Consider the following 26,606-nt stretch of genomic DNA (forward strand, 5'->3'; position numbering starts at 1 on the left):
ACGATAAAATTGTCTGTAACTCTACTAATATGCATTCATTATGTTGATAATATAGTGATACACCGCTCTCTCCTTATTTCTACTGTAACTATTTAAAAATTAGCCAAATAAATTAAATTAATCTAATGAAGTGTCCAAATCACGTCACAGCAAATGTCCACCAACTCGTGCACCTTCATCTGTGCATGTGTTGGTGTATGTTTTCTTTAGCCTCCGCGATCCTGGGTGCGGAACTGGGGAAAATATTAACCCTGTATGCTATTCATAGCGTGCGCCCCCTCCGAAAAAAGTAAAAAAGAGCTGCTTAAAATAATAATAAACACTAACCTAGTGATCAAATCGTGTACGTGTGGTTTCTTCTGCCAGGAACACCAAGATTTCCACGAGATACTGCGTGATTTACCGAGCATCAATCCACTGTTGCCGTGTCGCAAGTGTATCCATCGTCTGGAAATCGAAAAGATAAACAAATCAATAAAATGGCAAACGTATGCGAACCTCTAACGCTGGCCAAAGGTAAAGGGGCTATCCGTCCCATATGCTTCGCCATTACCCCGTTCTAGAGCGATCTATAATGCATGCTTCATCTCTTTTCGTTGCAGATGTAAAACGCTCGATTGAGCTGCTGGAAAAGCTGCAAATGAGTGGCGAAGTGCCTGCCACCAAACTTGCGGCCCTGCAGAAGGTACTGCAAAGCGATTTCCTCAATGCCGTACGGGAGGTGTACGAACACGTGTACGAAACGGTCGACATCCAGGGTTCGCTCGATGTGCGTGCATCCGCTACGGCCAAGGCAACGATTGCGGCGTTCGCTGCGAGCGAAGGACACGCCCATCCGCGCGTCGTCGAGCTGCCCAAAACGGACGAAGGGCTTGGGTTTAATGTGATGGGTGGTAAGGAGCAAAATTCACCGATCTACATCTCACGCATCATACCGGGCGGGGTGGCCGATCGGCACGGTGGACTTAAGCGGGGCGATCAGCTGCTCTCGGTGAACGGTGTGTCCGTGGAGGGTGAAAACCACGAGAAGGCGGTGGAGTTGCTGAAGCAGGCGGTCGGATCGGTAAAGCTTGTCGTGCGCTACACGCCCAAGGTACTGGAGGAGATGGAACTGCGGTTCGATAAGCAGCGTGCTGCTCGAAGGCGCCAACAGTATTAAGCTAGCCAGCTGAGCCAGCTGAGCCAGCTGAAAGTTTAATCCCCTTCCCGAAAACAAGTGTTTAGTGCGCGTGTTCATGTTATTAGGCGTTATATATTCTATGTTCGGAACCGATTCTCATATTTTCCATCCTGATAAATAATGTTCATCGTAAGCGACAGGGTTATTTTGATATAAAAAAGAGAGTTTCGTATTTCTGGTACACAAACACATATGGACAGATACCATCCAGGAGATGCTTGCTTAGACAAAGTGTGTATGGGTGTTGTGCATTTGAATTTGTCTCTAAACGTGCTACCCGAATCCGGGGCTACCCGTGTTAACGTGTGTTGAGTGTAAAAAATCGTGCCGCATCGTGCCCGTCCTCCGTGCCGCATTACAGTTAACTCTCTCTCTCTCTAATCTACAATTTATCGAGAGTATTCGATAGGCGGTTTTTCAAATTACAGCCAACTAACAACTTTTCCACAGTTCTTTAACCACAAGTCACAGTTAAGCGATTGTTTTTATAAAATAACTATTATCTTCATTTTAATTGTATAAAATCGTTTCTTTAAAACTCTTGTACAGGCTGCTACAACTTTAAGAAATTTCGAAATTGCATTGCGAATTGCGAAAGAAATTGCAGATTAGAGAATAACACCATATGTGAATTAGAGAGGTTTTCCAAATTAAAGACAAAAATGCATTGAAAATGAAGGAACTGTCCAGGATGTTCGAATAAGATTTAGAGAGATTGCAGATAAGAGATACAGAGTTCACTGTATATGCTCCCCTCCCCAGTCAGCTGTAGCGTCAATACTGGACAACCCGCCTGCTCGTCTTCTCGGATCGTCGTGCCCAGTTGGACAAGCGGAATGCGCTAGCCTGCTTGTCCCGCGCCCGGGGTAGATGGGGAATGCATGTGTTTGTTAGAGCATAAAACCAAAATGCAGAAATTAGAAACAATTCACCACACACTACACTATAATATTAATAATTACACACACCATTCTCTAGGCATGTTACTTTCTGTTCTCATGATGTAACGAGCGCTGGCGAGAGGACGATGCGTGTTTTTTTTTTTTTTGTATGTAACGGTAGGAATGTAATAAAGTAAAATTCAGTTTACCTGATACATCGTCTTCCTCCTGTTTGCGACTTTTCGTTTTCTTCCGCCGCTAGCTTTCGTACTTCTCGACCAGATGCTTGGTGCCGTACTCCTCGTACTGGTTCCGGCTCATGCATGATTTTAGGAAGCTAAGCGATTGTGAATACTTTTTCCCACCATGCCACGCGTATGTGATAGGACTGCAAGCCCAAGAAAAAAAGACCCATGAAGCTCCATTGTTTAACGTGTTTTTGAAAAATAGAAAGGCAAAACAATCCCGAGTAGGTGGTCGTTGAAATAAAGGTTGAAGACCCGCGAAAAACTTACTTGTCCGGTACCGTTACTTTAACGTCATACTCATCCGGTGCCAGTGCACGTACGTCCCGTTCCACACGCGGCTGCATCCCTGGAAACAGGGCACACCCTCCACACACTACAATGTTTGCAAATAGATGTGGTCGTGTCTCCTCCGGGCATAGATTGATTGCGTCCACTATCGCTTCCGGCACGCCCATCTGCTGTATTCCCACATCCGACGGGTGGAACAGTATCTCTGGTATAACGAACCGCTCGTTACCCAATCTAACCGTTTGCAGCTCATCTGCACCATCCGTACCGCCGGCCGAATCATTCGGGTTGCGTAAAAATCCACGCCGAATCTGTGTATAATCTGGCAGCACATATTCCCGTACGATTGTATTGTCGGGGAATCGCTTCCGCGCTATCCTCATATCTTCGTTAAAATTCTGTGACACAAAGCAACTATCCTCCTTCACCTGATTGATCACGTACGATTCATCCATCACGTTCAGTTGCCGGTAGGAGATGATTTCCTTCAGATGGTTCGTCAGCACCTTGCCACCAATGTCGATACGTCGGATCGCTTCCTTCACCTTGCTACCCTTCACGAACGGGACGATATGGGTAAAGCTGAAGCCCATCTCTACCACCACACAGGCGAGTGGCCTTTTCCGTTCGTCGGCCGACGTGTCGAAGGTGTGCGTATAGTTAAAGGCAGCTAAATCTATCGCGGTCGACTTACATACGGCATCACAGTCGTATTCTTCGTATAGGATTTCTAGCATAGCCTCCTGGATCGAGCCGAAATTAAACAGTGGCTCGGTGATGAGTAGAGGTGTTTCGGAAAACTGCACCGGACAACAATCGGGACTGAACAGATAGTCCCAAACCGTTTTCTGTACGTCCCAGTTCACTAGGTAGCCCCGCTGAAAGCAGAGAATGTAGAACAGTCCCGATGCGTCGCGGCACTCTTCTATCTGGTTACCGATGAATGGTCGCCTTCTTTCCGATTTAGCTTTTGTGATGCAGTTGAGAATGGTTCTGAAAAAGAAAGGAGCATTGCACGATGGAGCAGAAATGAAATAGAATCCATTCACTGGACAGTTGATTGTTACTTACTTTGGTTCCGGTGCATCGGACAAGCCGAGTTTTGCATAAAATGCACCATTATCTAGCACGAATGCACTATTATCTCCCATTTTATGTTAACTTAATTCGCTTTAGTCTACTGTAGGTAAACAACAAACCCACAGCCGGCATTTGTTTTGTTGATGCTTCAATACGGTGACAAACAAAATTTACGTACACACGCACTGTGGAGCATCGAGAAGATGCAGATGGAAGCTTGAATATTAGTTTTACGGTGGAAATTTCATCATTTTCATTTGCTAACAAAATACTAACAAACTATTTATACCACTTTTTATTAAGTTTTCTTTACAAAATCAATTCTAAATATTCCAATAAATTCAAATAATTCCTGTCCACTTCATTGCAATCTGGCAACACTGCTCTCACATGTGAGTTGACAAACACATGACAACCACATCACACTACTTCTGTCAATTCGTACCCTGATAATTCTCTTCGCTCCGTTGAGGGAAAAAAGTACGATTTTCTGCTGGCAGCACCGGGATCTTCGATACATTTTCATCCCATTTTATTAGATAAAACATCCGCAGAAAATGGTACGTTCTGCGGTGTTGGGATTAGCGTTAGTGCTGCTGTTCGCCTACTGCAAAGCCGATGAAGTTTTCGGTTGCGGTGGCTTCGTGAAAAACGTTAATTCCGAGCTCGATCTGAGTAAAGTGGAGGTCGGACTGTAAGTTTTCCTATTGTGGTTAATTTAATTAACGCGTTGGACACGCGTTCCGGTGACCTCTTTTCTAAATGGCATTTACCGTTCTCCTTCCCACAAAAGGTTCACAGCACAGGGCAGCTTAAAAATCAAAACCGAATGTTCACCATCGAACGGGTACTACTTCATCCCGGTGTACGATAAGGGCTTGTATGTGTTGAAGGTGATACCACCACCCGGTTGGAGCTTCGAACCGGAACAGGTAGAGATCAAATTCGACGGCCAGACAGATAAGTGTAGCCTTGGAAAGGATGTGAATTTCCTTTTCAAAGGGTTCGGAATTACAGGCCGCGTTGAGTTTCACGGTGTGGCAGACGCGGGGGCACGAAATGTGCGAGTAGAGCTGGTAGCGGAGGATGGTAGTAAAATCGGCCAAACGGTCACGAACGGAAATGGTGTGTTTTCGTTCACACCGATCAAACCGGGCCGATATGTGGTGAAGGTGCAGCATGCGAAGTGGCACTTTGTGGCACCAGAGTACAAGGTGACCGTTGCATCGGGAAATACAGAGATTCCTGCCGGATCACTCGTCGTTTCGGGCTTCGATGTAGAGGGTAGCGTTTTCAGCGATGGACAACCGTTTGCAAACGTTGGCTTGCTGCTGTACAGCGCCAAAGACGTAAGCCAAGCACAATCCCTTATTTTGAAATAAGCTAAATTTTAAAATGTACTTTTTTCCTCTTTTTGCAGCAAAAACCACTGGTAAAGTGTGCTTCAGCTGACATTCCATCCGTCGTAAACAACGCTAACACAGTGTACGAATCGAACCCCATCTGCTTTACTACACCAAACAAAAACACCGGAACCTATCTATTTCCGGGCGTGTCCCGGGGGAAGTATCTAATTCGGCCCCATTTTAGCGACAGCAAGATCAAATTCCATATACGCCCGGAAGCGGTTGAGCTGGTGGTTGGTAGCGATGGTGTCCGGGTGAGGGAACACTTCGAGGTAACAGGATTCAGCGTATCGGGACGCGTTTTGCGCTCACCCAATGGGGCAAGTGTTGTTGGTGCACGAGTTAAACTGAACGGTCGTGAAATCGCCGTTACCGGAAAGGATGGTACCTACACGCTGGAAAACATTCAACCCGGCACGTACACAATACAGGTCCAGGCGGACGATCTACAGTTTAAGGATCACATCGTAAAGGTATCGCTGGCCAATCCTTCCCTGCCGGATGTGCTCGTGTCTGGATTTAAAGTGTGCGGACAGGTCATTTCGAAGAAAGCGCATCGTGTTGCGATCACAAAACAAGCATCCACCATGATGGTGGAGGTGACCAGTCGCGAAGGTACCGGCGAGTGGTGTACGTTCCTTGAAAACGGTCAATACACGGTGCAGGTACTAACAAGCGATGAGGAGCACGCGAGCGGCATCCAGTTCTTCCCCGTTACACAAACGATCGAGGTTAATTACTCGGAACCGGTAGAGGGAATCGTATTTTCGCAGCTTCGTGCCACAGTAAAGGGTGAAGTCCGTTGTCTGGCAACGCGTGAATCGTGTGGCGATCTTGCCGTTACACTGCAAGCCCTTGATGGTAATGGAAAGGCAGTTGGTCAGCCCGTAAACGTCGCTGTTTCCGATGCGGGTGTGTACACGTTCCAGAATGTCCTGCCCGGTAGCTACGAAGTAAGTGTCCCAAGTTCGAAATTATGCTGGCAGTCCAATACGGTTAAAATCAACATCAAAACTGCCAAGGAAACGGTACCGGACTTTGTGCAGACGGGATACATTGTTTCGATCCTTTCGAGTCACGGTGCAACCATGGCTTACCGCTGGAAGGATACTCGTCCGGCAGAGAAGGAAGCAAACGCGGCCTCCAAGGAGGAAGAGATCGTATTGACCGCTGGCATGAATATGTTCTGCGTGAAACGAGCCGGTACGTACGGAATGCGTTTAAGCGGATGCCATCGGTTTGAGGAAACGACACCAACCGAATTCACTACCACCAGCGCTGGGCCCATCTCGGTCAATGCTAAGAGTCACCGTAATCTGGTGTCGCTGGTAGCGGAAGAAAAGGAAAGTTATCGGGTGAAGGTACTGCGAGATGGGGAAACAGCTGAAGATTTTGTTGATCTCGAACTATCGGACACTCGTACCGATGGAGGATACCTGTATCGAAAGGAATTTTATCTCCAACACGGCGAACGGATTACGCTTGTACCACAAAGCGAAATTATGCTGTTCAACCCTACCCAGCTCGTTGTAACGGGTGGGAGCGATTGTACGGATGTTTCTACCAAGCTAAAAGCTACGAAGGGATTGCTGATTAACGGTCGTACCGAGCCACCTGTAAAGGATGCTACCATAACGTTAACCTTCCCGAAAAATGCGGATCTTGCATCTCAGATTACGCTAACGAACGAACGGGGTGAGTTCCGGTTTGGTCCGATCGATCCTTCCCTCACCGTGGAGCTATCGGCCGAGAAGGAATCGTACGTGTTCTCCGATTTTGACCGATCGAGCAACTCATTCAGCGGTCACAAACTTTGCGAAATCATCGTCACGGTAAAGGATGACGCTGGAAATCGACTGCCGGGCGTACTTTTATCACTGTCCGGTGCGGAAAGTTATCGTAAAAATTTGGTCACCGGCGACGATGGTACGATTAAGTTCCATTCCCTATCGCCCAGCGAATATTATCTGCGGGCGATGATGAAAGAGTACGAGTTCCGACCAAACTCGAAGCTTATTAAGGTACAGGAAGGTGCCACCGTCCAGGAGGAGCTTGTCGGCAAGCGGACACAGTTTTCTATTTTCGGTTCAATCACCTCACTGAACGGGGAACCGTTCGCCAATGTGGCGGTCGAAGCGGTAACGGACGAAACGTGCGGTAATGTCCTGGAGGAAGCGACGAGCGAATTTAACGGTCAGTATCGTATCCGAGGCCTTACACCCGGTTGTCAGTATCGAGTGCGGGTACGTACCGGTGCAGGACCAACGGCTGCTGTTGATCGTTCCATCCCACGCGAACGGGTCGTTTCGATTGAGAAGGCCGACACACGTGATGTGAATCTGATCGCCATTAGTCCGCTCGCGTTCGTCGATGTAACGGTGCGTGTTGTGGCATCACAGAACGATCACTACAAAACGCTAAAGATTGCACTGTACAAAAAGGGAAGCGATTCACCGGTTCACACGCAACGTATCGAATCACCGCTGAATCCAAAATCGAAGATTAATCCGGGAATTATGGTATTTTTCCCTCGCATTCCTTTCGATGGAAAGAGCTATCATATCGAGCTGACTTCCTCGCTGTCTGAGAAGAATTACCGGTACAGCTTATCGTCGGTGTCGTTCGTGGCCAATACGAGTAGCTTTTATGCGGAGTTACCGTTCGAGCCGGAACTGCGAACCGCCGAAGGTGATCTGAACCAAAGTTCACTGTCCGCAATCGTACTGATTGCGATCATTGGCTTTGTGTTCTTTAAGCAGGAGCTTGCCTTTGAGCTGCTGGGAATTGCTTGGGCTAAGGTAGGAAACCTCGCTGGTGGTGCGATGAACCGACGACCTACGGGCAAGGAGCTTAAGAATGATGCCGGACCCATCGATACGCGCGATATTGATGCTCTGGCCTCAACCATTGATGGCATGAAGAAGAAGAAAACCAAAAAAGTTTCCTAGAAATAGTGGCGAGCAGGAAGAGAAGGAGAAGCCAGATACAACGATCGGTAGAAAGGGGATATGCGGCACCTAAAAAACTAGACTCATCGTAAAGAAATTGTAATGGGAAGATGGTGTTGTCGAACAAAGTCTTTCGGGAAATAAACGACGTCGTATGGTGTGTGGTGTAGTAGTAAAATGAAAATTTAGTTCTCATTCAATTTATTGTCGTTTTAAGCTGCAATAAATAAATAAATAGCTTAGTCTTATGTACAACGTTTACATAAACGCTTAGGATCGATCGATGATTAATTTCGTCGGAAGCGATTATTACTGTTCTTGGGCAGCAATATCAACTTGCTTCGGCTAGGATTAATTGAAGGCATCGTTGTAGTTTCCAGCACGGATCCAGTTGAGTCAATTTCATTCTCTTCCATATTATCGTAACTGCTTGTATCTGCCGGTGATGGGAACTGTTGTGCCGCTAACGGACGAACCGGACGTCGGGCAAACTTTTTCCTCTTCGGAACTTTGCAGTCCTCGTAAATACGGCCACAGTCTTTGTAGCTGATTGCCTTCTCATCAGCAGCGTCACGATAGTTGTGGAATACATCCCGCCTAGAAAAAGGAAAGAGTAAGGAAATGATGAAACATTCGAAAAAACGGAATGTCTAGGATACTTACCCAATGGCACGTGTGACGAAAAGGAGAATTGGATTCCTTCTTGCCTGGAAATCAAACTCGCAGACAAAACGCTTTCGGCAGACACGCCGATTGACTCCCAAGAAGCGGAACGTCATATCGGTTAGTGTGTCAGTCCAGTACATTCTGTAAGTAGATGCAGCAAATGTTAAGTACATTTGAGTAAAGCTTATTCTTCAAGTCTTATAATCATACTCATTCTCTTCCAGATCATCTTCATTAGATTCACTTCCGCCTGTTGACTGTCGTCCCTCCACATCACGCTTTCGGCGACTTCCGGCGAGCTTGGAGTACGATGAGTACGATGACGCCGAACTTGACGTTGGAGGTAAGTAAGCGTTCGAGGGGGGCAAATAACTCGTCGACGGAGAACCATAGCCACTCGACGGAGGTTCATAGCTGGAGAATGGTTCCGGTCCTGGATAGCTGGAGATGATCTCGTGTCCTCCCGCATGATACCCGGTGTAAGGGCTGGATTCGATGAACGGCGGTGGTGTTTCGCTAATGATGGACGGTCCGAAAAATCCACCCGGAAATATTTTGTGCCCAAAGAAGTAAATTCCAGCAAAAAAAAGGGCCACCAGTACAATCTTTGCCTTCACCAGTACCACTGTCGTGAGGGTAGACATGATGGGACCGACTAGTTGTGGTGGAAAAAATGGCAGGTAAGTCACTGTTTGATTTTCACACAAGTTACACTAACATTTGCTAGGCTGCCTAACTTACGGGCTTTAAAGAAGAACTTTGAGAATCGCTTTCTTCGCCGACCTTCATCGATCGACTTGGTGCTTGTTTCGGCAAGGTCTTGGGCGGCCACCAACACCAACATTGCTGCCATTAATAGCAATTGCTTGAGGAAAGACATTATTGTCGTCCGTGTACTTCACTTCCCGCGCACAAAAACACAAGAACGAACCGATACGAGTGGCTGATCCTTTTAAGCTAAACACACACACGGCAACCACCTTTTTGTCACACGCAAAAATCGCACTAGATATAAACTTTTGAGGCACTTCACCTAACTACAGACCCTAGCAAACAGGCAATGTTACACCTCCTTTCTGGCACACGGATGTAACTCGAATGCGAACACTAAACCAAGAGTACACTACGTTTTATACGTTCGTTAAAGTTTCTTTTCCACCGATTTCAATCCATTCGAGTCACAAAATGTCGCGCACCCTCGTTCCCCTCACAAAAGATGACCATAATAATTGAAGCTAATTCAATAGGGAGATTTTTTGTTCCGGTTGGGCGCAGAGGCGCGGCACGGTGGCGCGCTCGGACTAAAAGAAAAAGGCAACACGAAACTCACTTTCTTCCTTCCGACAGGGTGGTGGAAATGAGTGGAGCACGATCCAAATTTAAACCATATTGGAGTAGGTTCTCAAGATGGGCAAACAACAGGTTGTTGATGTTTGTGGTTGAAATATGGATCAGCTGAGAATTCCCAAACATAGTTCTGGTGTAACGAAGTGCATCGATGGATGTGGCACACTATCTCCATTCAAAGGAATCTTTGTTTTAAGTTACTGATTAAGTTGGTTGGTGTCTACCATTTCAGATGGTTTCAATTTAACCGGTCTGGTCCGGTTTGGATTATTTTCTATTTCTGAATTTCTGGTTTAGCTAACACTTTTAGCCATACTTTCCTTAATATGATCTACTAAGTCATTTATTTAATCATGATGATGTTAAAGTTTTATCGGAATTCTGAAAGTCCCTGATGTCTGGATAAATTTGACTGGGTCGTTGCCAGTCCAACCATACCCAGCACTTACCTAGTATGCCATTCGATGGCCGGCGTGATCTAGAAGATCGTTTTAAACCACGAAGAAAGCATCAAACACAACCAGATTATGGAGACAAACAGTCTTTGTACTGGATAGACAGTTAACTAAAACGGCATAGAGAGATTTTATTCAGTTCTCGCGATTACGATAAAGAAACTGCGCACTGAAGTTGACCTTTCGAAAAAACTAAAGCGAAAATTAAAGAACTCTTTTTCGCAACCTGTTACGCAAGAGACGCATCCCGTTCTCTCTGGTTGTCCCGGAATTCCGGTAACCGTGATCATTTTCTACGTTACATAAGGTGCTAAACATGATGCGTGTGTGATTTTTCCTACACAATACTGGAAGAAGAACCCCATCTTCCATTAGAAAACATCGATCCGAAAGTGTCAACAGAGTGCTGAAATGAAAGTGAATGTGCACCACTTTCGCAGAAATGCACTCTGATCTCGAGGCACGAACACTAACCCGCCTGGTGCTAATGATGCCCTAACGTTTTGTTGTGACAATCGTACAGCAGTACGGGCAAGGATGATACCCAGCGGAAGTGGAAATAGGTACTTTCGTTCAACTTGAGACATTTAGCACATAACGCGATGACGGGTATTGCGCTTTTAGAGAAAGATGAGAAAGACCAGTCGGAAGTTGTTCCGATGTTGAATCATAATCATTTCCTACCCATTCACGGTCAGAAGATGGAGCTATTTGCTTCAGGTGTTGCCTGTGTGCTTATCCTAACGGTGTGGGAAGTGGTTGGAGAACCTGAAGGACGTTCTAATTCTACAAGTAAATCTGAGGTTGAAGCCCGGTACGATCACTACGAAGACATATTCCGATACTGTAAGTAATTGGAGAAATATTGATGGGACTTTGCAGTAAGTACAGGAACAATTTACTTCCCCTAGGGTGGCCATGGTTTAGTGATCTTTGGACGGTCGTTGCCATAAAGCTCAAGATCTGGATTCTTCTGGTGGCGATGCACGTGTTCGGCGATGGGTACTACTGGACCAAGTGGAATGGTTCGAGTGTGTTTGATAAGAGTAGTCAATACGTTCAACAACCTCCCGGATTTGGTTGGGGTCGTCGTCGTAAGCGTAGAGACGTTCGGATGAATGCAACAAGTGGCAACAACGACATGGCAGAGCTGATATTTGACAAACTAGACATCAATGATGATACATGTCGGAGGCGTATCGTGTGTGAACTTTATCTCGAAGGCAAGCGTGTGCCAGAAATTTGGAGAGTTTTGCAAGACTCGGGCTGTGAAGTGTTTCGTGCCTATCGGCCTAAAATTTCCGTGAAAAGTTCATCTGAGTGCAGCAAGCACTACAATTGTCAGCTGCATAAGATAAGGGATGATGTGGGGCGATTAGGATCAATTAATGGGCCAGCAGAAAGCGATGATTGGAGATGGCCACGGTAGAAAATTCAAGATATTTATGTATGTAACATAGGTGCTAATTTTATTTAATATTTATTTACTTTAAAGCTGCAACAGCGGTCAAGTATACGGCGTAGTATTAAAGTACATTTTTGTTAGAGTAGGGCTCACTATTGCGGCGAGTATGACCACTTTAAAAAACAGCCATATATGGGTGACGTAAATAAACACGAACAAGGATTGAAGGACAGTTATTACATCTGCGAATAAATTATTACCGTTACTCTTATTTACTTTTATTTTATATTTAGTTCAGTTTTACCATACCAAAAAGTTTCGTTGTTCGATGTTTTACTGGGCGATTATGTGTCGTTGTTTGAATGTCCGTTGTGTTTGATTCAACAGCAGTGATGGTAATATTCTTACAGTTAGCTACACCTAAAGCCACTAGTACTGCAAAGAGGTACAATTTAAAGTACATTTCTCCCAACAAACCACTTCCGACTGAGGTTAAATGCAAAGTGCCGAGCACTTTTGCAATGCAAGCGTATATCGTACACAACGTATGATCGCGTGACTTAAGTCAAAAAGCATTGAGATTATTCTTGAATTGAAATAACGCTTCTTAGCTATTATATCCGACACGTGTTCATTAGACCTTGTAATTATATTTCTTTTTATTGTATTATGTTTAGCCGAAAGAAACATCACCGCTATCCCAAAGCAATTTATCTATTTTTGCTTCAATTTTATCTTTCCAATAAAGTTGCCAGTCTGAGAGTGAATTACCAAGATGAACCTTTCGTGACGCCCAATCGGAATGCAGATCGTGATGATCGTACACTACTGGCTCTTCCAGTATGATGGGTAAACTGCAGCCGTGCTTGGCCGGAAATGCCTTAAACAGCACCACGATTATAAACACTGACAGCCAAAAGCCTCCCTTAATGATCAACAATATGCTGTGTGCAATCCACCAGCGCCAGGCATATGGGTAGGCTGAAAATGATGTTGAAATTTTATAGTCTTATATTTAGGGTCAGTTTTCTTTTTTTTTCTACTTACGACTAGAGTGTCTTCTAGCTTCTACTGCAGTTCTATTCAATTCACCCGCTAAAGTAATGCTTGTATGAACCAGTAAGATAAGAAATACTAATCTCTTGCTGTACATTGTAAAGCTTTGTGAGGGTGATATCAGGAAAACGATCGATAAGGAACTGTCCCAAACATACAGCAGAAGAGCTGTATAGCTCTGTGAAAGCTTAAGTAAACAGAAAATCACTCTATGTGGAGATTTTTGTTGGAGGGAGTAATACACTTTCATCAACATATTGGAGTGGGGATAGTTGTTTGGTGACTGCTACCTCTACAACTATCCTTATCAGTGAACGATCACCGACGGATGGTGCAAGAAGTCGATCATGTTTGTAATTTCTCTACTGTTTGGTTGTTTGGCGACCTTATCCTGTGCAAATAATGACACCGCGGAAGACTTTAATACCACCGAACTAGCCATTGCTCATGATCGAGGTTATCATGGGTTTAATGAGTATGGTAAGATACCAGAATTGTATCAGGATAGTTTAAAAACGGACCCAAAAAGTTTGATTGAATTGTTAATTTTTCGTTTTATCAGGATTTCCGGCAATGGTATTTGGATCACATGCAGCAGCACTTGCAGCGTTTACGTACTATATAGTGATATTCTTTAAAACGTTTCTTTTAATTCATCTCGCACTGGTACGGCAGAGAGAAGCGGAAACTCAATGGAGATCGAGATCGGGCACGTATAACGAGGCTGCGATATGGCGAGATTTAAAAGAAAGATTATTAAACAATCAACTTAGATATAGATAGTTATCATAATAATTATTTTTTGTAAATTATAAAGTCAAGTTAATGTAGGATTACTATAAAACCGAAAATGTATTCCATTCCTAATTTTGTTGCAAGGATTAACTTCATGATTTGATGATGAATATATATTTGTTAAAACAAAAAACACGTCTTTTCAGTTGAGTTCGGGATATTTGATTCCATTTTTTCTAGTCCGCATGTTTTATATTTCTTCTTCGCCACACTCGCCACTTCTGGGTACTCCCTCCCTGTTATCCGTAATACTGAAAACAATTAGCACGTGATCACTAAATATGCTCTTCCCTACTTTTCCTCAAACGAACAGAAGTTCAAGTGCATCGGTGTAAGGATCTCCCACCGCCTCGATCAGCCTCAGTTATTGAAAAGCTCTTTTGCCGGTAACATCGACGATGGCGTTACGGGCTATGCTAGTGATCGGTTTGTTGCTTGTCGTCGGTAGTGTGTCCGCACGCCGGCACCATCATCACCATGTGGAACCACTAAAGTATAGTTACGGAATATGTAAGGATCATACGTGAAAAACTCACACTGAAAGGATTGTAAGTAGGACGTACTAATAATAATGGTCTTTATCTTAACAGATACTCCTACTGGATGGACAGTAGCACTCTACATTTGGTACATCGTTAAGCTGGGTTTTATCTTGGGTGTTCTTCTACTGCTACTATTTGCCAAAAAATGGAACACCCAACGGCAGTCGATTGTGGTCGAAAGTGGACCGGAATTTTAGTGAGTAAAAGTGGCCATTCAAATGTAAGTTATCGGATACATAATTCTCTTTTTAACCTTTTTTTATTCTAAAAGTCATCATCGTTCGTTGGACTTGGCGGAACATGATCTATTCGGACGGAGAGACAGAAGAGACGCGAGTCTTTACTGGAATGATCGAATAGATGCCTTGGCTGATTTGCTAAGACGATGAATTGAGTGCACAGTATGCAGCATGAGGAATTTATTTAATTAGTTTTTAGTTATTTATTGTAGAACGAAGGTGCAAAAAGAAATTATTTAAATAATTTTTAAATTTATTGAAATGAGTTTAATAACTCATTTCATTTAAAAGAGGTATAATATATCATTCATAGTGTTTATATTGTATTGGGATGTAAATTTCACTAACTCAAATTGAAATAAAAGGTCTGGCTTTCCTTGTATTATTTAACTTGTAACTGGATATTCAGTCCTAAATGTTTGAAGCCTCTAGGCATATAAGAAAAACCTTCTTGTACGAACTTTCTTCGGTACCTCTTAGTCCTAAGCATTTGCTTTGTTTTCTTTTGCAACGATTCGCTCCTGTTCATCGAGTTAACGTGCACTTAAACAAGATTTAAAAATATTATGCACGACCTTCTTGACTTTTTAGATTGTTCGATGCCTCATAGTCAGTTCTAGAGAGGGTCGATCCTGGGTATGATTAATATCCAGGTCTTGTCTTGGTCTTACTCATCGTCGTCGCTTCCACTATATGAATGCGTCATCCCTATCCAAACATTTTCTACTTTTAACTGTAAAAATAAGGCTTTTACACAATCAATCGTCATCAAACACTCAATTAAGTGCATCAGACAGATCGTGACGATAACGAAAGCAAAAACAAGCTACGAATTTGATGCTACACTTCCGGTCAACAACCACCGGAAGTAATCATCACTGCACTTTCTTTCACATTCGTTCGAGCATTGGCGTGAATTGATCACGATCATTTATCACCCTTTTCACACAGCCGCCACACCGTAAGGGTGCTCGTGCGCATGATATTGACATGTTTTTCGCCATCCGAATGCATAAACAGTCTTTCCGTTTCCGCTGGTAGAACTGTTTCCGTTTCCTTTTTAAATTCAAGTTCAACAGTATCTAAGTTTTAGTATCCTTTTTGACCAACATGCCAGCAAGTGTATTATCGATAAGATGGTGGCGTTTAGTAGCTATTTGTTTGCTAGTGCTAGTTTTAATAGAGCTCTGTACGGCACAGCGCGTTCGTCGCCGTCATCCACATTATCCTAAATTTGAAATACGTGAGTTTTTATTGTTCTACAGGACTCGTCTGGACTTTTCTCCAACTAATAATCTTCATAATAATCTTTGTAGTATGGCCTTTACACTGGGTTAGTGCAGCGTACGTTTGGGGGTTCCTGAAGCTGGGTGCCATTTTTGCCGGTTTGATGCTACTGTTTGTCTTTCGCAATCTGTCCTGGAGTAACAGTCCAACGTATATCGATCACGATACGCCTGTCTAGTGAGTTTGATTCTACAGTGATAGTCTTGCAATACCTTTTACATTATTATTTTCTATTTAGTCACTTTAGAGGCTTCAATGCTGGGATGTGGGATGTAAAGGACACCGGAACCAGTAACGATGAGATACTATATTGGACTGACAAAATTGAACAAGCTGTAGCAAAATTTGGAGAAAAGAGACAATAGAATTTAAATTAAAATAAAATATGGTTTTTGAATAAAAAATTCGTATGTTTGTATTCGTAAAATCGTCCTGTTGCTTATGCTTATAACATAAGCCATTAAATTTTTTTTAAATATATTATAATCTAATCTTCGCAAAGCTTTGATACCATATAAAATACAATACAATTAAATACGCCCAACGAATAATCATTTAGAGACATTTGCATAATTTTTCATTTGAATATTTTATTTTCTTAAGTTTAAAATAAATAAGAATTTCATAAATAGAACTATTCTATCTTTCCTCTACTTATAGTTGTTGGTCCTGGTTCCCTTCAGCGTCATCATACTCATCAATCGATCCTTGCATTTGTCCCTCAAACACGTTCATCGTAATTGAGCTTCCTTGCGCCTTACACATCCGATACAACTCGCCACACTGTTCAATGCTTTCAGCCGAAACATCATCCGGCGATCGGTACTTCCGGAAGATATCTACCCCTAACATACGCGTACCAAGCTTCAGCAGAAAGTCACTCTTAGCCCTCACGTCTACCTCACACACAAACCGCTTCCGGCAATCGGTCGTATGTACACCGAGAAAACTAAACGCCAAATCCGTCATCATGTCGGTAAGTAGTAGATCGGACTCTTCGCCCGGTTGTACCGCTTCTCGGATCGAACGCCTACGGTGTGGTGGTTTGTCCCAAATAATTTCCTCATGATGATCGTGATGGTGATCGTGGTAGTACGGTACGGACTCTCGCAAAATAATCGGTGCACAGCCATGCTTGGCTGGGAATCCTTTAAAGAATGCCCAGATCATGATGATACCGAGCCAGAACGCACCCTTCACGATCGCTATCACAAACGCAGCAATGCCCCATCCCCATCCGAATGGGTAAACTGAAGACAAGAGAGCCGTTTACTATATTTTGAAATAAGGTCATAGCTGATAATGTACTACCTGCAGAATGGAAAGGCCCTCGCTGTCTTCCTGATGCTACTTCCGTATCATTCTCGTTTTCCTTTTCTAGTAACGGTGAACTTTGAACTTCAACTATTACTCCCAACACAACCACCAGTAGTACTAGTATCGTTCTTTCGGCAGCCATTTTTCCCTGATGTTATCACAACCGACACGTAACCGACAATCAAACGTCTGAGCCGGCCGCGCTAAGGTTTTATAAGTATTTCCATCCGCGGCCAGCTCTGCACACTGCACGACTACACATGCCTTCCTAATTGCTAGTGCTAATTGGAGGACGGGACACTTTCAATTTCCTTTGAAAGTACACGGACATAACGCTGAGCGCGGAACGGTATATATGTGACGGGCTGGCAGTTGGCTCGGGTTTGTTCCGTGGTGTGTTTGGTGCGGGCAATAGGATGATGGGTAAAGTGATGAAACTAGCGCTTTTGATGCTGACGGTCGTACTGGTACGGGGTAGTAGTGAGGACACAGCGCTTACAGCACGCTCCGATAAATATTACGATGAAATGTGTAATGTTCCCGGATGGGATTGGTAAGCGTTTGCGGCGAGTTAGGGTTTATTAACGTGATTCTCTTGTCGCACCAGGGTATCGATTCTGGACGTTTCCCGTAACGATGGCCATTAAGGCAAAGGTGATTGCTTGGATTTTGTTCATTACCTACTTCAGCACAATCATGCAGGCGATCGTTTATCAGCGATCGGAACCACAACTACCGGAGATTTACTCCGTCCCGGATCATACTGGCTGGGGGTAAGTATTCCGGTGATTATCGATTTCAACAGAAGTGAGGGAATAACACTGTGTTTTGCCTCTTCCAGACACACATCGTTTACAAACTGGGGTTAAAATGGAAAGAATCGAGCACCAAACTGAACAAGAGACTGAACCATTTAAATGTACTTATTTAAACGAAATAAAAATAAACTTATTTATTTGTCGTATGACGCGGCTTTTTTTCCAATTGCGTACAACAGTTGGCACCTTTCCCTAGGTGCAAAGCAATTATCACAAGTCTCTCGCGTACATTACACGAAGCATAAGATTCCGGATGCTGTAGCTTTCTTGTTATGGCTGGATCAGATGAAGATCAGTTCCTTTCCATTCCTTGTGCTGTTCAACAGTGTTTCGAGATGTTGCCGGGATTGCTCATAGTGTTCTTCGTAAGCCACTGTTATGGCATTAGAGTAGATGAGGGATTAAACACTACCGCTCTTGTATCAGTAGGAAGATCTGAAGATTATTTTAACGATATCGGTAAGAAAAAAACCTTAAACCCTTGGCAACGAAGGATGATTTAAAGTGAAATTCTGTTTCCTTTTTACAGGCTTTTTTGCTCACATTACCGGCTTCGAATTTTTCGTGATTGCAGCTATAATCGCAAAAATGTGGATATTTCTCAAGACGTACCTTATTTATGCACTTGCCGTGACCCGGACGAAGTCTTCTGAACGGTTGTTTTCGGATGATCGGCAAGCTGAGTTACTTTACATACCTCTTCATACATTACAGGAATCGTTGACGGAATAAAATAACGTATTCATTAGTGCTAAGGAATTAATTTAAGGCATTTTCTTCTGCTTGGCTTAACGACATAGAAGGTCGCGCCCCGGTCACGCCGGCCATCTAATGGCCTACAATACTTGCTGATGAACCACGTGGTTGGATAGTCAGTTCTCACTACGAGGTAACGGTACGGATGGGATTGGAACCCTGGGTCCGGCGCCGTTGTCTCCTCACTACGCGGGCCAGTATTTGGGGTCTCGTACATCAGACCTTGTCCAAGAAGCTTCGTACCTAACTTACATGAATTAGTTCTAGGAGGATCATTGACTACAAGATGGCAGGACCTCATCTCACTCCGCCATGGGTCTCTTAATACCAAGAGATTAATATAATGAGTAAATTTCTTATCATTGCTCATAATGATTCTCATGTTCATCCTTCTGGAAAAAGTGAGAACATCACTGAAGTGTTACAGATGCTGGACAACAACTGCTTTGAGAACCCGTAAAATGTAATACAAGCTGTTGATGAAAACCAAGGACCAGGTTGTTTTGTCTTGGTATTTAGAGCTCAAAAATTGAGGTCTGAAAACTCAAGGCATATAACTGATTTTACGGCCAGTACAATTTTATTTATGGAGTTAACTGTAGTAATATAACATACTTTATTCAATATCTACCTTATCATACACTTCGTGCATACGCTGACCCTTACTTAATGCAAATGTTTAACAACATTCTCCAGGTAGTTCGTCACGATCGGATACACGGGATCGTACTGCGTTATGTTCTTCTGCCGAATCACGGTGCGATACTTCTGTAGCGCTCCCGTAATTAGCTCCAATCGTTCTCTTTCCGCGGAATGACTTTCCAACCACTGCAGCAGCTTCTCATTGCCCCAGCCGGCTGTAACGTGCGGGCTTGCCATATCATTACCGGCGTGTCCGAAAAGCATAAACAGCACAATGTACGGCGGTACTACACCACCCTCCTCGGCCGTATGCTCAACCAGCTCCTGTGGGGTAGCCGTAAACAGTGTAGCGATTGCTCGAAGCAAACGGAAGCTTTTGCCCAACGAGGAAAGGTCCGGTACGATCGGTTTCAGTGCACTCTCGAGATGGTGACAGTCGGCTTTGAGTCGTTGTCTGCCCGGCATTGAAATCGGTCGTATGGTGGCTAAGTTTTGTACGAACAATTCAATGCAACGAACGGCTAGATTACGGCCAGCTTCTTCGATCATTGGGCGATCGTTAAATGGTAGGATGTGAGTGTTCCAGGAGCGAACGATAAAGTCCTGCAGTTCTTTCATGTACAGTGAAGGGCCGGCGGTGGAAATGTTGTTCGAGTTTAATCCCGGCTCACGGTGCATCGAGAGCAGGATGACGTTCACCGCGGAATGGATGGATGCTGGTAAAAGGACATTATTAAAAAATATTTTTAATTGCTTATCGTCAAATATAGTTTAAGGAGATCTGTTTTACCGATCAGGGGTTGTAGGATCGCCATCGTTATCGTTTTCCCTTCCACAAGACTTGATGTTAAACTTTTCGATGCTTCCAGTGAGGCAAATTTCGTTCCCAAATTCTGCACCAACCGGTTGATTGATTCGTGATGGTAGAAGATAATATTTGCCAGGGTTATGTTCTGCGACTGTGATACATTTGGGTTGTCTGAAAAGGAAAATAAACGATACAATTTTCATCACAATGAGAAAGCTTAATAACATTTCTATAATTTTACTCACCAAACACTTGCTGTGTTTCGGAACCGAGCTTAACGTTGCGTTCGATTTTGTTCCAAAGATCCTTGTTCGACACACACAGTACACCCGTCACTAGACCGATCAGGCGCGGATCAACGATGGCCGCATTAAGCTCGGTCGATGCGACCCGTACCAATCCATCGATGACTTCCTGGTTCGGAAAATCTATATCCGCCAGTGCGACTTTAAAGTTGTTGGCACACTTTTCCAGATAACCCGCCTCGAGGGAACCAAACACTTTCTCGCCGAACGTAAAATGTTGATCAATTTTCGTTTCTAAACCACGGGCAAGCGAAAGCAGTTTTGGCAGACCCTGCTGAAGTGTTTGCATCACGTGGGATTGAGCCGATTTGAATGAGGCCACCAGCTGTTTCTCGAGATTGGTCCAAAACTTGCGATCGAACTCTTTTGCCAGTATGTAGTCATCGCCGAGAGGAAGCTCGAGTAGACATTTTTGCAAAAATAGTACTTGCGTGCAGTGGCCATACATTTCGTCCAGGAACAACCATTCCAGTGCTTGCCACAGTTTCGTGCGGAAGTTGGATGAATTGGTAAGGGTCGGTGCTTTACCGGGGGCTTTCAGCTGGCGTGATTCATGCCGTTCTTTGGCGGGTGATGAGAAACCCGTTTTGCGCAGCTTGGCCACATCCGTCCCGGCGAAGGATTCCTTTATTGCATCCTTCAGATAGTTACTGAACGTTTCCAGCACATTGGTAAGGCACTTGGGTAAAATCTTCAAATTGTGAAAAATGCGTACACAAACACCGACCTGATCGGGTTTGTTTTTAAGGATGCCTTCGAAAAGATCGCGATTCGCTAGCTTCAGCAGTCGCTGTTTGGCTTTCTTCACGGTGCCTATTTCTTCACGAAGAAAATCAATTTTTGTCAGATCCACATCTTCCATCAGACCTTCCAGCTCGTTCACGATGCTAGCCTGTTCGGCCAGATCGGTCGTACTGTCTAGCTGTTTGTGAACCTGCAGGAAACGGGCACATTGGCGCAGCACGTGAGATGCTTCGTGTAGTCGTCCCAGCACCTTGGTTTGTGTTTCCAGAACATCGTACGGAACGGTTATCTGCCGGCGTAAACGTTCGGCACCGAAGCGAAGGGTTTCGATGTGACTCGAAATGGATTCAATCGATGCGTTCAGTGTACCGGCATGTTTGGCCTGCGATAGTAGCGCACCGTACTGTTCGCGGACTTGCTTTTGTAGAGCGCTGGAAAGTTGTTCGATACCTTCGGATAGTTTGGTGATTTGATCACTGATGGCCACGGTTAGCTGGAGCTCGGGGCTGGGCTTATCCGCAAGGAAGTTTTTGTAAAACTCTGGAAGAAGAACGACGGATGAATAGGTTCAGATATGATGAAAAAACTACTAAGGAGGTTAAAGTACCATCAGTTTCAATCTTATCACACAATTCGTCGGTCATTTTTGGATAAATTTAACAAATACTTTATTGCAACCACAAAATCCGATGACGTGAACTATTTCTCTTTCGTTTGTTTACATGAAAACACGGAACAACTGCCAAAACCATCTGAACGATTCGACCCGTTTGGCAACACTTCCATGGATTGACGTTTCTCCAAACCAAAAACCACATTTGTCAACAAATCTTGTACCATGGCGTTCCTGGGCCGTATTTTTCGACGAGCAAATCATTTCGTTACCCTAAAACAGTACGAAAACGTTCAGGTCGCTCGTGGAAATCCGCAAGACTTGGTGCAAAAGGTGTCCGTGGCTGAAGGTGGCAACTGTTTTGTGGCGTTCCATCCCAAACCAGACTTCCCGTACGAGTTCAGCAAACCGATTGATCTAACTGCACCGGAACCGACCGCCAATCTGGTACGAGATGACATAATCAACAGTAGCCGGGGAGCGCTGAAAGCGAAGCATCCCGAATTTGTACGCCAGGAGCTAAGCAAAATTACCTTCACAACGAAACACCGATGGTTCCCGAGGGCGCGCGATAAGCGGGCGAAAAAGACACCCATGGATCGGCCATACCTGTAGTGTTGGTGGTCTCCGTTTTTCAAGCTTCAAGTACCGTGTTAGTAATTTTGCAATAAAAGCAAAGCATTTGTTTGTAAAATGTATTCTCATTCACACTAGTCGAAGCGTCGTTTCTTAATCAGAGAGCCTAGCAAGTCCGAAATAGTTGGTGGTTGGCTTCCGTCGAAAGGGGCCTTGTTGTTCGAAAGGGCACTGGTGCGTTTGCGCGGTTCTTCCGGTTTGTTTGGAGTGGTTTTCTTCATATCCCGATGATGAGGAAACGTTGGCATCAGGTTGGGATCACACGCTGAAAGGATGGAGAACTCTCAATTATTATTTTACTTTTCACTAATGAAAACGCCTTTTCATAACTTACGAAGCGGTGGTTCCACCAGATATGTGCTTAGAAGACAATGCCTTGCCGATGCCCGACAGGCCGGATTGTACATGAACAAATTGTTAAGCAGCTCGTACCCACTCGCCGAAAGAAAGGGAAATCTGCTTTTCAGATTGTTGTACGGTTGCTCTCTGAGCGTGAAGTTTTGTACCAGCGGCAAACTATCGAACTCGGGCCAAATAGCCACCGTCGGTGTGCCGAGCAGATTAATGATGTGTTCAATTTGGGAAATTTCACTCGTCCCAGGAAGGAGCGGTTTGTGAATCAACAGTTCACCTAAAATACATCCCGTTGCCCACATATCTACAGCGGTGGTTTGTGTTTTGGCACCAAAAAGCAGTTCCGGTGGTCGGTACCAGAGTGTCACCAGCCCTGGTGTCATCGGTTTGGTGGAGTCATTTACATAGCGTGCCAAACCGAAATCGGCTATCTTCAGGCAACCCGTATCCGTAAGCAACAGGTTTGATACCTTCAGATCTCGGTGTATGATGTACTTCGAGTGCAGATACTTTAAACCTTTCAGCAGCTGTATGATGATGCATTTGACCTGCGATTCCGTGAACGGTGTTTCCATGTTATCGAGCAGAGAGGCAAGATCCTGCTCACAAAACTCCATTACGAGGAAAATGCTTTCGAGACTGTTGCCCACCACAACCTCCTTTAGACGGACGATGTTATCATGGTTACAATTTTTGAGAATCTGTATCTCGCGCAAACCGCTGATTGGGAATCCATCCTTGAATATGTCCTGATCGATGCGAACCTTCTTGAGGGCTACAATTTCATTTGTGTTGGTATCACGAGCCCGAACTGCGGATGGCGAAAAGGAAGGATCAATTGAAAAGCTTCACTTGGGTCCGTTGAGAACCAAGCAACTTACACACAATTCCGTATGTGCCTTCCCCGACACGATTCAATTTCTGGAAGGATGATACGTAACGACACTTTCCATACTTAAATGAAGAAGATTCGATGAGTATTCCATTTTCAAGTGTATAAAGTGAATCCCGGCTCAACTTACGACATCTTGTGGACGAATTTCCACATACCCTTTCGTGCGAAAATTCATCAGCATCCCTTTGCGTTGCACAGGTCGATTCGGATCCCGGTAATCGGCATAATCTGTGGGCGAGAAAACAAGCGAAACTCATAAAATGAGTTTTAATTTAATATCTACAACATATGCACAAACCTGAAGCCATGATATAGTATAGTTTTTTGGGGATTTTCCTATCTATTTAATATCTTTTTTTCCCTCCCAAGCCGGCTATCCAGAACAAAACAAACGAATAAACAAAACATTCACATCTCGCTTGACGTTTCTCCCGAATCACACTGGGATGTGTAAGACGTTTTTAGCTTTTTATTTTTTAGTAAAAAGTTAAAGAATTTTAAGTGAAATTAGTAAAAACTTTAAATAATTTGTCTTTTAATTCATGGATTAGTAGAAAGACTCACAGATTTAATTTTCTGATTTTTTAAGAATACCATACTTTTGTACGACAGACACTACTGTGCAATGGCTGCACAACACCGCTTTGAATTTGGCTGCGTACGTGTGTAAAATATTCAAATTATTTGAGAACAGATTATCAAAAGGATTGGTTTTTGTGGATAAATTAACGCAATATTAAACTGAAAATGTTTAGAAGTAGCTTGGGAGAGAAAATTTTCTCATTCCTAGGTAATATTGTAGAGCGATATTAACAAAGGAACCCCATGCGGAGATGATGAACGTTCTCGTGTCCCTGTCGCCATATGGTTCGCATGGCAGCTATTCCATATGGCCATTCAAGCCCCCCATTTTGAAACAGTCACTAAACCTACCATAGAGAGTTTGCCAGGAAGCATCAAAAGAAATTAAACATAAAATTTACGGTCCAAACATACTACTGAAGGGTTAGCAAAAAGGTTCGCTCCTAAGCAAACTGGAATTAGCTTGGAAATGTATTTTTCCCAGTGAAAATGTTTTCCCTCTCAGCGACCATGAAACCGAACCTTTCGAGACTAAAGAAGTGGCATATCAAAAGCTGTCTTCTTTTTTTTTTGCTTCCCCTGTTTGCTGTATATTACGCCTAGCTCTGTAGTGTTGCTAGGCTGGAAGTTTGTTGGATACCTTTCAAGCAAACTGATTTTCCTCACTAATCCTCGGATCATTGAATGTTGTTTGTTTGGCTACGGAGCGTCAACTGAGGCGTCGCGCAGCACGTGACATCGCCCCTTTGTCACCATCTGATGGGTTCCGTTTCATTCAAGGGACAGCTACAAATGTTTGTTTACCATCTCTTCCTGGTATTCCGGGACCATAGCAAGAAAAAAGGATCCATGTTCTTTTTATTAGTACAAAATTCCGCCCCTGTTCCGGATCCTTTTACGTATCACCTTTGGTCCTAAAAAGCGGATCAAAATCTTCTACGAATCTATAAGTGTATTGAACACGGTGGCAAAACACGACACACGCGGCACTAAAATTTAGCCTCAAGTCTTTACAGTGATTGGTTTAGTGTTCGATGTGATACCTGCACCTATTGTGTGTGTGTGTATGGTGCGAGCTTCGGGTGGATCAGTGGAAAGCGGGACACTTTTTCCGGGAAATGAAACTGGGAAGGAGGTTCGGGTTTGTTGAGAGTTGTTTTTGTTGATTCGCTGACGGATTGCTGTATGTTGAGCGCATTAGTGAAATGAATCGATAGCTTAGGTCAATATTTATTACGAGGAAAAATGTCACCATTAGCTTGCAAATCAAATTAACGGTACGCCATTTTGTGAATAATATTGATTGTTTATTTGATGGAAAGCAATGGATCAATGATAATTAAAGTGAAGTCTATCAGAAGGGCACGAATTCTCTCACCTTGAAATCTTGTTACAATACCACAAATATTAACAGGAAGTCGATGAAGTGTGAAATTGCAGCATATATCACGAGTGCTAATTTGTAATTGAATTAAATTGATACCAGTCGAATCGTGAAGTACTTGTTGCACTCAGGAGTAATTTGATGATTGAATGATTTAATGAAAATTTAATTTACTGATTTAATTGAATGATGCGTTTAAGATTGTTTGTTATTGTAAAAAAATTGTTTCAATCCATTTTATATGGATTGAAATTATTCGACCGCAGAATGTAAAATCAATTTGTGAATGCATTGCTGGAGGCGCCCAGTACTTTACTCTAATGCATAAATAAAATCTTTTAATATTCAGAGAGTACAAAATACAATAATAATTGTTATATAATTTAAATATTTTTCGTTGATTCTGTATTCGTATTCTAATGACTCTATGTACCATAAAACTGAAATTGTGAAAACAAAATTGTTATTAACAGTTAAAATTATGATAAACATTCTACCAAACATTGGAAAAATAAAAGTATCGAAAACAGCTGTTTGAAAATCTGATATAAAAATGGTCACAACCTATTATCCATCTCGTAAGCTACAAAATGCTCCTCAAAAGGGCCTTCGTCGAGTAATAAAAATAATGCACATTCAAATAACGTAAAACAATAAACTAACCTCTCACATAACGAAATGCCAGCAACAGTTAAATAGAAACTTTTCTTTTTTCTCTTGCACAAGCATACAGCGGTGCAAATCACTCACTGAAGAAACCTAACCCTTGAACCTCATAATGTGTAATTCATTCAAATGTCATCCATTCGATCGTTATCGAGTGCCAAAAAGTTTAAGGAACATTTTATGCCAACCGTTAAACGATTTCCCGTGCGCAGCATAACCGAAACAGTGCAAAGCGTGTGGTCGAACATAGCATTCACACCCGG

The 26,606-nt window shown here is 43.5% G+C and overlaps 12 protein-coding genes across 12 annotated transcripts; 7 read left to right on the forward strand and 5 right to left on the reverse strand.

The window, feature by feature from the left end:
* The first annotated feature begins 450 nt into the window (after positions 1–450).
* LOC126563050 (protein lin-7 homolog C) lies at positions 451–1,166 on the forward strand. The gene is made up of 2 exons (XM_050219659.1): positions 451–516; positions 603–1,166. Exons 1-2 carry the CDS (start codon positions 480–482, stop codon positions 1,157–1,159), a joined length of 594 nt encoding a protein of 197 aa, XP_050075616.1. The 5' UTR covers positions 451–479; the 3' UTR covers positions 1,160–1,166.
* A 1,124-nt stretch (positions 1,167–2,290) lies between these two features.
* LOC126562380 (actin-related protein 6) lies at positions 2,291–3,778 on the reverse strand. Its single transcript, XM_050218884.1, has 3 exons — positions 3,669–3,778; positions 2,577–3,590; positions 2,291–2,449 (listed from the first exon to the last, which is right to left on the reverse strand). Exons 1-3 carry the CDS (start codon positions 3,746–3,748, stop codon positions 2,320–2,322), a joined length of 1,224 nt encoding a protein of 407 aa, XP_050074841.1. The 5' UTR covers positions 3,749–3,778; the 3' UTR covers positions 2,291–2,319.
* Positions 3,779–4,201: 423 nt separating this feature from the next.
* LOC126563531 (nodal modulator 1) lies at positions 4,202–8,056 on the forward strand. The gene is made up of 3 exons (XM_050220177.1): positions 4,202–4,371; positions 4,471–5,026; positions 5,098–8,056. Exons 1-3 carry the CDS (start codon positions 4,235–4,237, stop codon positions 8,029–8,031), a joined length of 3,627 nt encoding a protein of 1,208 aa, XP_050076134.1. The 5' UTR covers positions 4,202–4,234; the 3' UTR covers positions 8,032–8,056.
* A 262-nt stretch (positions 8,057–8,318) lies between these two features.
* LOC126562604 (uncharacterized) lies at positions 8,319–9,577 on the reverse strand. Its single transcript, XM_050219152.1, has 4 exons — positions 9,439–9,577; positions 8,908–9,352; positions 8,695–8,838; positions 8,319–8,628 (listed from the first exon to the last, which is right to left on the reverse strand). The coding sequence occupies exons 1-4, from the start codon at positions 9,575–9,577 to the stop codon at positions 8,319–8,321; spliced, it is 1,038 nt and encodes a 345-aa protein (XP_050075109.1).
* A 1,623-nt stretch (positions 9,578–11,200) lies between these two features.
* Positions 11,201–11,928, forward strand: LOC126562991 (uncharacterized). The gene is made up of 2 exons (XM_050219597.1): positions 11,201–11,345; positions 11,411–11,928. The coding sequence occupies exons 1-2, from the start codon at positions 11,201–11,203 to the stop codon at positions 11,926–11,928; spliced, it is 663 nt and encodes a 220-aa protein (XP_050075554.1).
* A 2,225-nt stretch (positions 11,929–14,153) lies between these two features.
* Positions 14,154–14,686, forward strand: LOC126561033 (uncharacterized). Its single transcript, XM_050216982.1, has 3 exons — positions 14,154–14,265; positions 14,346–14,493; positions 14,569–14,686. The coding sequence occupies exons 1-3, from the start codon at positions 14,154–14,156 to the stop codon at positions 14,684–14,686; spliced, it is 378 nt and encodes a 125-aa protein (XP_050072939.1).
* Positions 14,687–15,646: 960 nt separating this feature from the next.
* On the forward strand, positions 15,647–16,188 carry LOC126561034 (uncharacterized). The gene is made up of 3 exons (XM_050216983.1): positions 15,647–15,779; positions 15,853–16,000; positions 16,062–16,188. Exons 1-3 carry the CDS (start codon positions 15,647–15,649, stop codon positions 16,186–16,188), a joined length of 408 nt encoding a protein of 135 aa, XP_050072940.1.
* A 289-nt stretch (positions 16,189–16,477) lies between these two features.
* On the reverse strand, positions 16,478–17,282 carry LOC126561035 (uncharacterized). Its single transcript, XM_050216984.1, has 2 exons — positions 17,135–17,282; positions 16,478–17,073 (listed from the first exon to the last, which is right to left on the reverse strand). The coding sequence occupies exons 1-2, from the start codon at positions 17,280–17,282 to the stop codon at positions 16,478–16,480; spliced, it is 744 nt and encodes a 247-aa protein (XP_050072941.1).
* Positions 17,283–17,556: 274 nt separating this feature from the next.
* LOC126563410 (uncharacterized) lies at positions 17,557–18,009 on the forward strand. Its single transcript, XM_050220051.1, has 3 exons — positions 17,557–17,671; positions 17,748–17,913; positions 17,982–18,009. The coding sequence occupies exons 1-3, from the start codon at positions 17,557–17,559 to the stop codon at positions 18,007–18,009; spliced, it is 309 nt and encodes a 102-aa protein (XP_050076008.1).
* Positions 18,010–19,378: 1,369 nt separating this feature from the next.
* LOC126561701 (conserved oligomeric Golgi complex subunit 5) lies at positions 19,379–21,876 on the reverse strand. The gene is made up of 4 exons (XM_050218007.1): positions 21,821–21,876; positions 20,410–21,753; positions 20,147–20,335; positions 19,379–20,072 (listed from the first exon to the last, which is right to left on the reverse strand). The coding sequence occupies exons 1-4, from the start codon at positions 21,855–21,857 to the stop codon at positions 19,381–19,383; spliced, it is 2,262 nt and encodes a 753-aa protein (XP_050073964.1). The 5' UTR covers positions 21,858–21,876; the 3' UTR covers positions 19,379–19,380.
* Positions 21,877–22,012: 136 nt separating this feature from the next.
* On the forward strand, positions 22,013–22,441 carry LOC126563298 (39S ribosomal protein L42, mitochondrial). The gene has a single exon (XM_050219929.1). It carries the CDS (start codon positions 22,052–22,054, stop codon positions 22,439–22,441), a length of 390 nt encoding a protein of 129 aa, XP_050075886.1. The 5' UTR covers positions 22,013–22,051.
* A 64-nt stretch (positions 22,442–22,505) lies between these two features.
* LOC126561036 (cyclin-dependent kinase 10) lies at positions 22,506–24,019 on the reverse strand. The gene is made up of 5 exons (XM_050216985.1): positions 24,010–24,019; positions 23,839–23,939; positions 23,698–23,770; positions 22,797–23,627; positions 22,506–22,727 (listed from the first exon to the last, which is right to left on the reverse strand). The coding sequence occupies exons 1-5, from the start codon at positions 24,017–24,019 to the stop codon at positions 22,537–22,539; spliced, it is 1,206 nt and encodes a 401-aa protein (XP_050072942.1). The 3' UTR covers positions 22,506–22,536.
* Positions 24,020–26,606: the final 2,587 nt, after the last annotated feature.

Source organism: Anopheles maculipalpis, chromosome 3RL (genome assembly GCF_943734695.1).
Source record: "Anopheles maculipalpis chromosome 3RL, idAnoMacuDA_375_x, whole genome shotgun sequence".
NCBI lineage: Eukaryota > Metazoa > Arthropoda > Insecta > Diptera > Culicidae > Anopheles > Anopheles maculipalpis.

Coding starts and splice junctions, on each gene's coding strand:
- LOC126563050 (XM_050219659.1), top strand. CDS start 480: ATGGCAAACGTATGCGAACCTCTAACGCTGGCCAAAG. Junction 517..602: donor ACCTCTAACGCTGGCCAAAG/GTAAAGGGGCTA, acceptor TTTTCGTTGCAG/ATGTAAAACGCTCGATTGAG.
- LOC126562380 (XM_050218884.1), bottom strand. CDS start 3,748: ATGGGAGATAATAGTGCATTCGTGCTAGATAATGGTGCATTTTATGCA. Junction 3,591..3,668: donor TCCGATGCACCGGAACCAAA/GTAAGTAACAAT, acceptor TTTCTTTTTCAG/AACCATTCTCAACTGCATCA. Junction 2,450..2,576: donor AAAGTAACGGTACCGGACAA/GTAAGTTTTTCG, acceptor TTGGGCTTGCAG/TCCTATCACATACGCGTGGC.
- LOC126563531 (XM_050220177.1), top strand. CDS start 4,235: ATGGTACGTTCTGCGGTGTTGGGATTAGCGTTAGTGCTGCTGTTCGCC. Junction 4,372..4,470: donor AGTAAAGTGGAGGTCGGACT/GTAAGTTTTCCT, acceptor TTCCCACAAAAG/GTTCACAGCACAGGGCAGCT. Junction 5,027..5,097: donor TGCTGTACAGCGCCAAAGAC/GTAAGCCAAGCA, acceptor CTCTTTTTGCAG/CAAAAACCACTGGTAAAGTG.
- LOC126562604 (XM_050219152.1), bottom strand. CDS start 9,577: ATGTCTTTCCTCAAGCAATTGCTATTAATGGCAGCAATGTTGGTGTTG. Junction 9,353..9,438: donor AAAGTTCTTCTTTAAAGCCC/GTAAGTTAGGCA, acceptor CACCACAACTAG/TCGGTCCCATCATGTCTACC. Junction 8,629..8,694: donor TTCGTCACACGTGCCATTGG/GTAAGTATCCTA, acceptor TCCTTTTTCTAG/GCGGGATGTATTCCACAACT.
- LOC126562991 (XM_050219597.1), top strand. CDS start 11,201: ATGGAGCTATTTGCTTCAGGTGTTGCCTGTGTGCTTATCCTAACGGTG. Junction 11,346..11,410: donor CGAAGACATATTCCGATACT/GTAAGTAATTGG, acceptor TACTTCCCCTAG/GGTGGCCATGGTTTAGTGAT.
- LOC126561033 (XM_050216982.1), top strand. CDS start 14,154: ATGGCGTTACGGGCTATGCTAGTGATCGGTTTGTTGCTTGTCGTCGGT. Junction 14,266..14,345: donor AAAGTATAGTTACGGAATAT/GTAAGGATCATA, acceptor TTATCTTAACAG/ATACTCCTACTGGATGGACA. Junction 14,494..14,568: donor GAAAGTGGACCGGAATTTTA/GTGAGTAAAAGT, acceptor TTATTCTAAAAG/TCATCATCGTTCGTTGGACT.
- LOC126561034 (XM_050216983.1), top strand. CDS start 15,647: ATGCCAGCAAGTGTATTATCGATAAGATGGTGGCGTTTAGTAGCTATT. Junction 15,780..15,852: donor TTATCCTAAATTTGAAATAC/GTGAGTTTTTAT, acceptor TAATCTTTGTAG/TATGGCCTTTACACTGGGTT. Junction 16,001..16,061: donor GATCACGATACGCCTGTCTA/GTGAGTTTGATT, acceptor TTTTCTATTTAG/TCACTTTAGAGGCTTCAATG.
- LOC126561035 (XM_050216984.1), bottom strand. CDS start 17,282: ATGGCTGCCGAAAGAACGATACTAGTACTACTGGTGGTTGTGTTGGGA. Junction 17,074..17,134: donor AGGGCCTTTCCATTCTGCAG/GTAGTACATTAT, acceptor TCTTGTCTTCAG/TTTACCCATTCGGATGGGGA.
- LOC126563410 (XM_050220051.1), top strand. CDS start 17,557: ATGATGGGTAAAGTGATGAAACTAGCGCTTTTGATGCTGACGGTCGTA. Junction 17,672..17,747: donor TAAATATTACGATGAAATGT/GTAATGTTCCCG, acceptor TTGTCGCACCAG/GGTATCGATTCTGGACGTTT. Junction 17,914..17,981: donor CCGGATCATACTGGCTGGGG/GTAAGTATTCCG, acceptor TGCCTCTTCCAG/ACACACATCGTTTACAAACT.
- LOC126561701 (XM_050218007.1), bottom strand. CDS start 21,857: ATGACCGACGAATTGTGTGATAAGATTGAAACTGATG. Junction 21,754..21,820: donor TGATAAGATTGAAACTGATG/GTACTTTAACCT, acceptor TTCTTCTTCCAG/AGTTTTACAAAAACTTCCTT. Junction 20,336..20,409: donor CGAAACACAGCAAGTGTTTG/GTGAGTAAAATT, acceptor TTTCCTTTTCAG/ACAACCCAAATGTATCACAG.
- LOC126563298 (XM_050219929.1), top strand. CDS start 22,052: ATGGCGTTCCTGGGCCGTATTTTTCGACGAGCAAATCATTTCGTTACC.
- LOC126561036 (XM_050216985.1), bottom strand. Junction 23,771..23,838: donor AAATTCGTCCACAAGATGTC/GTAAGTTGAGCC, acceptor TCTTCATTTAAG/TATGGAAAGTGTCGTTACGT. Junction 23,628..23,697: donor AGGCACATACGGAATTGTGT/GTAAGTTGCTTG, acceptor CGCCATCCGCAG/TTCGGGCTCGTGATACCAAC.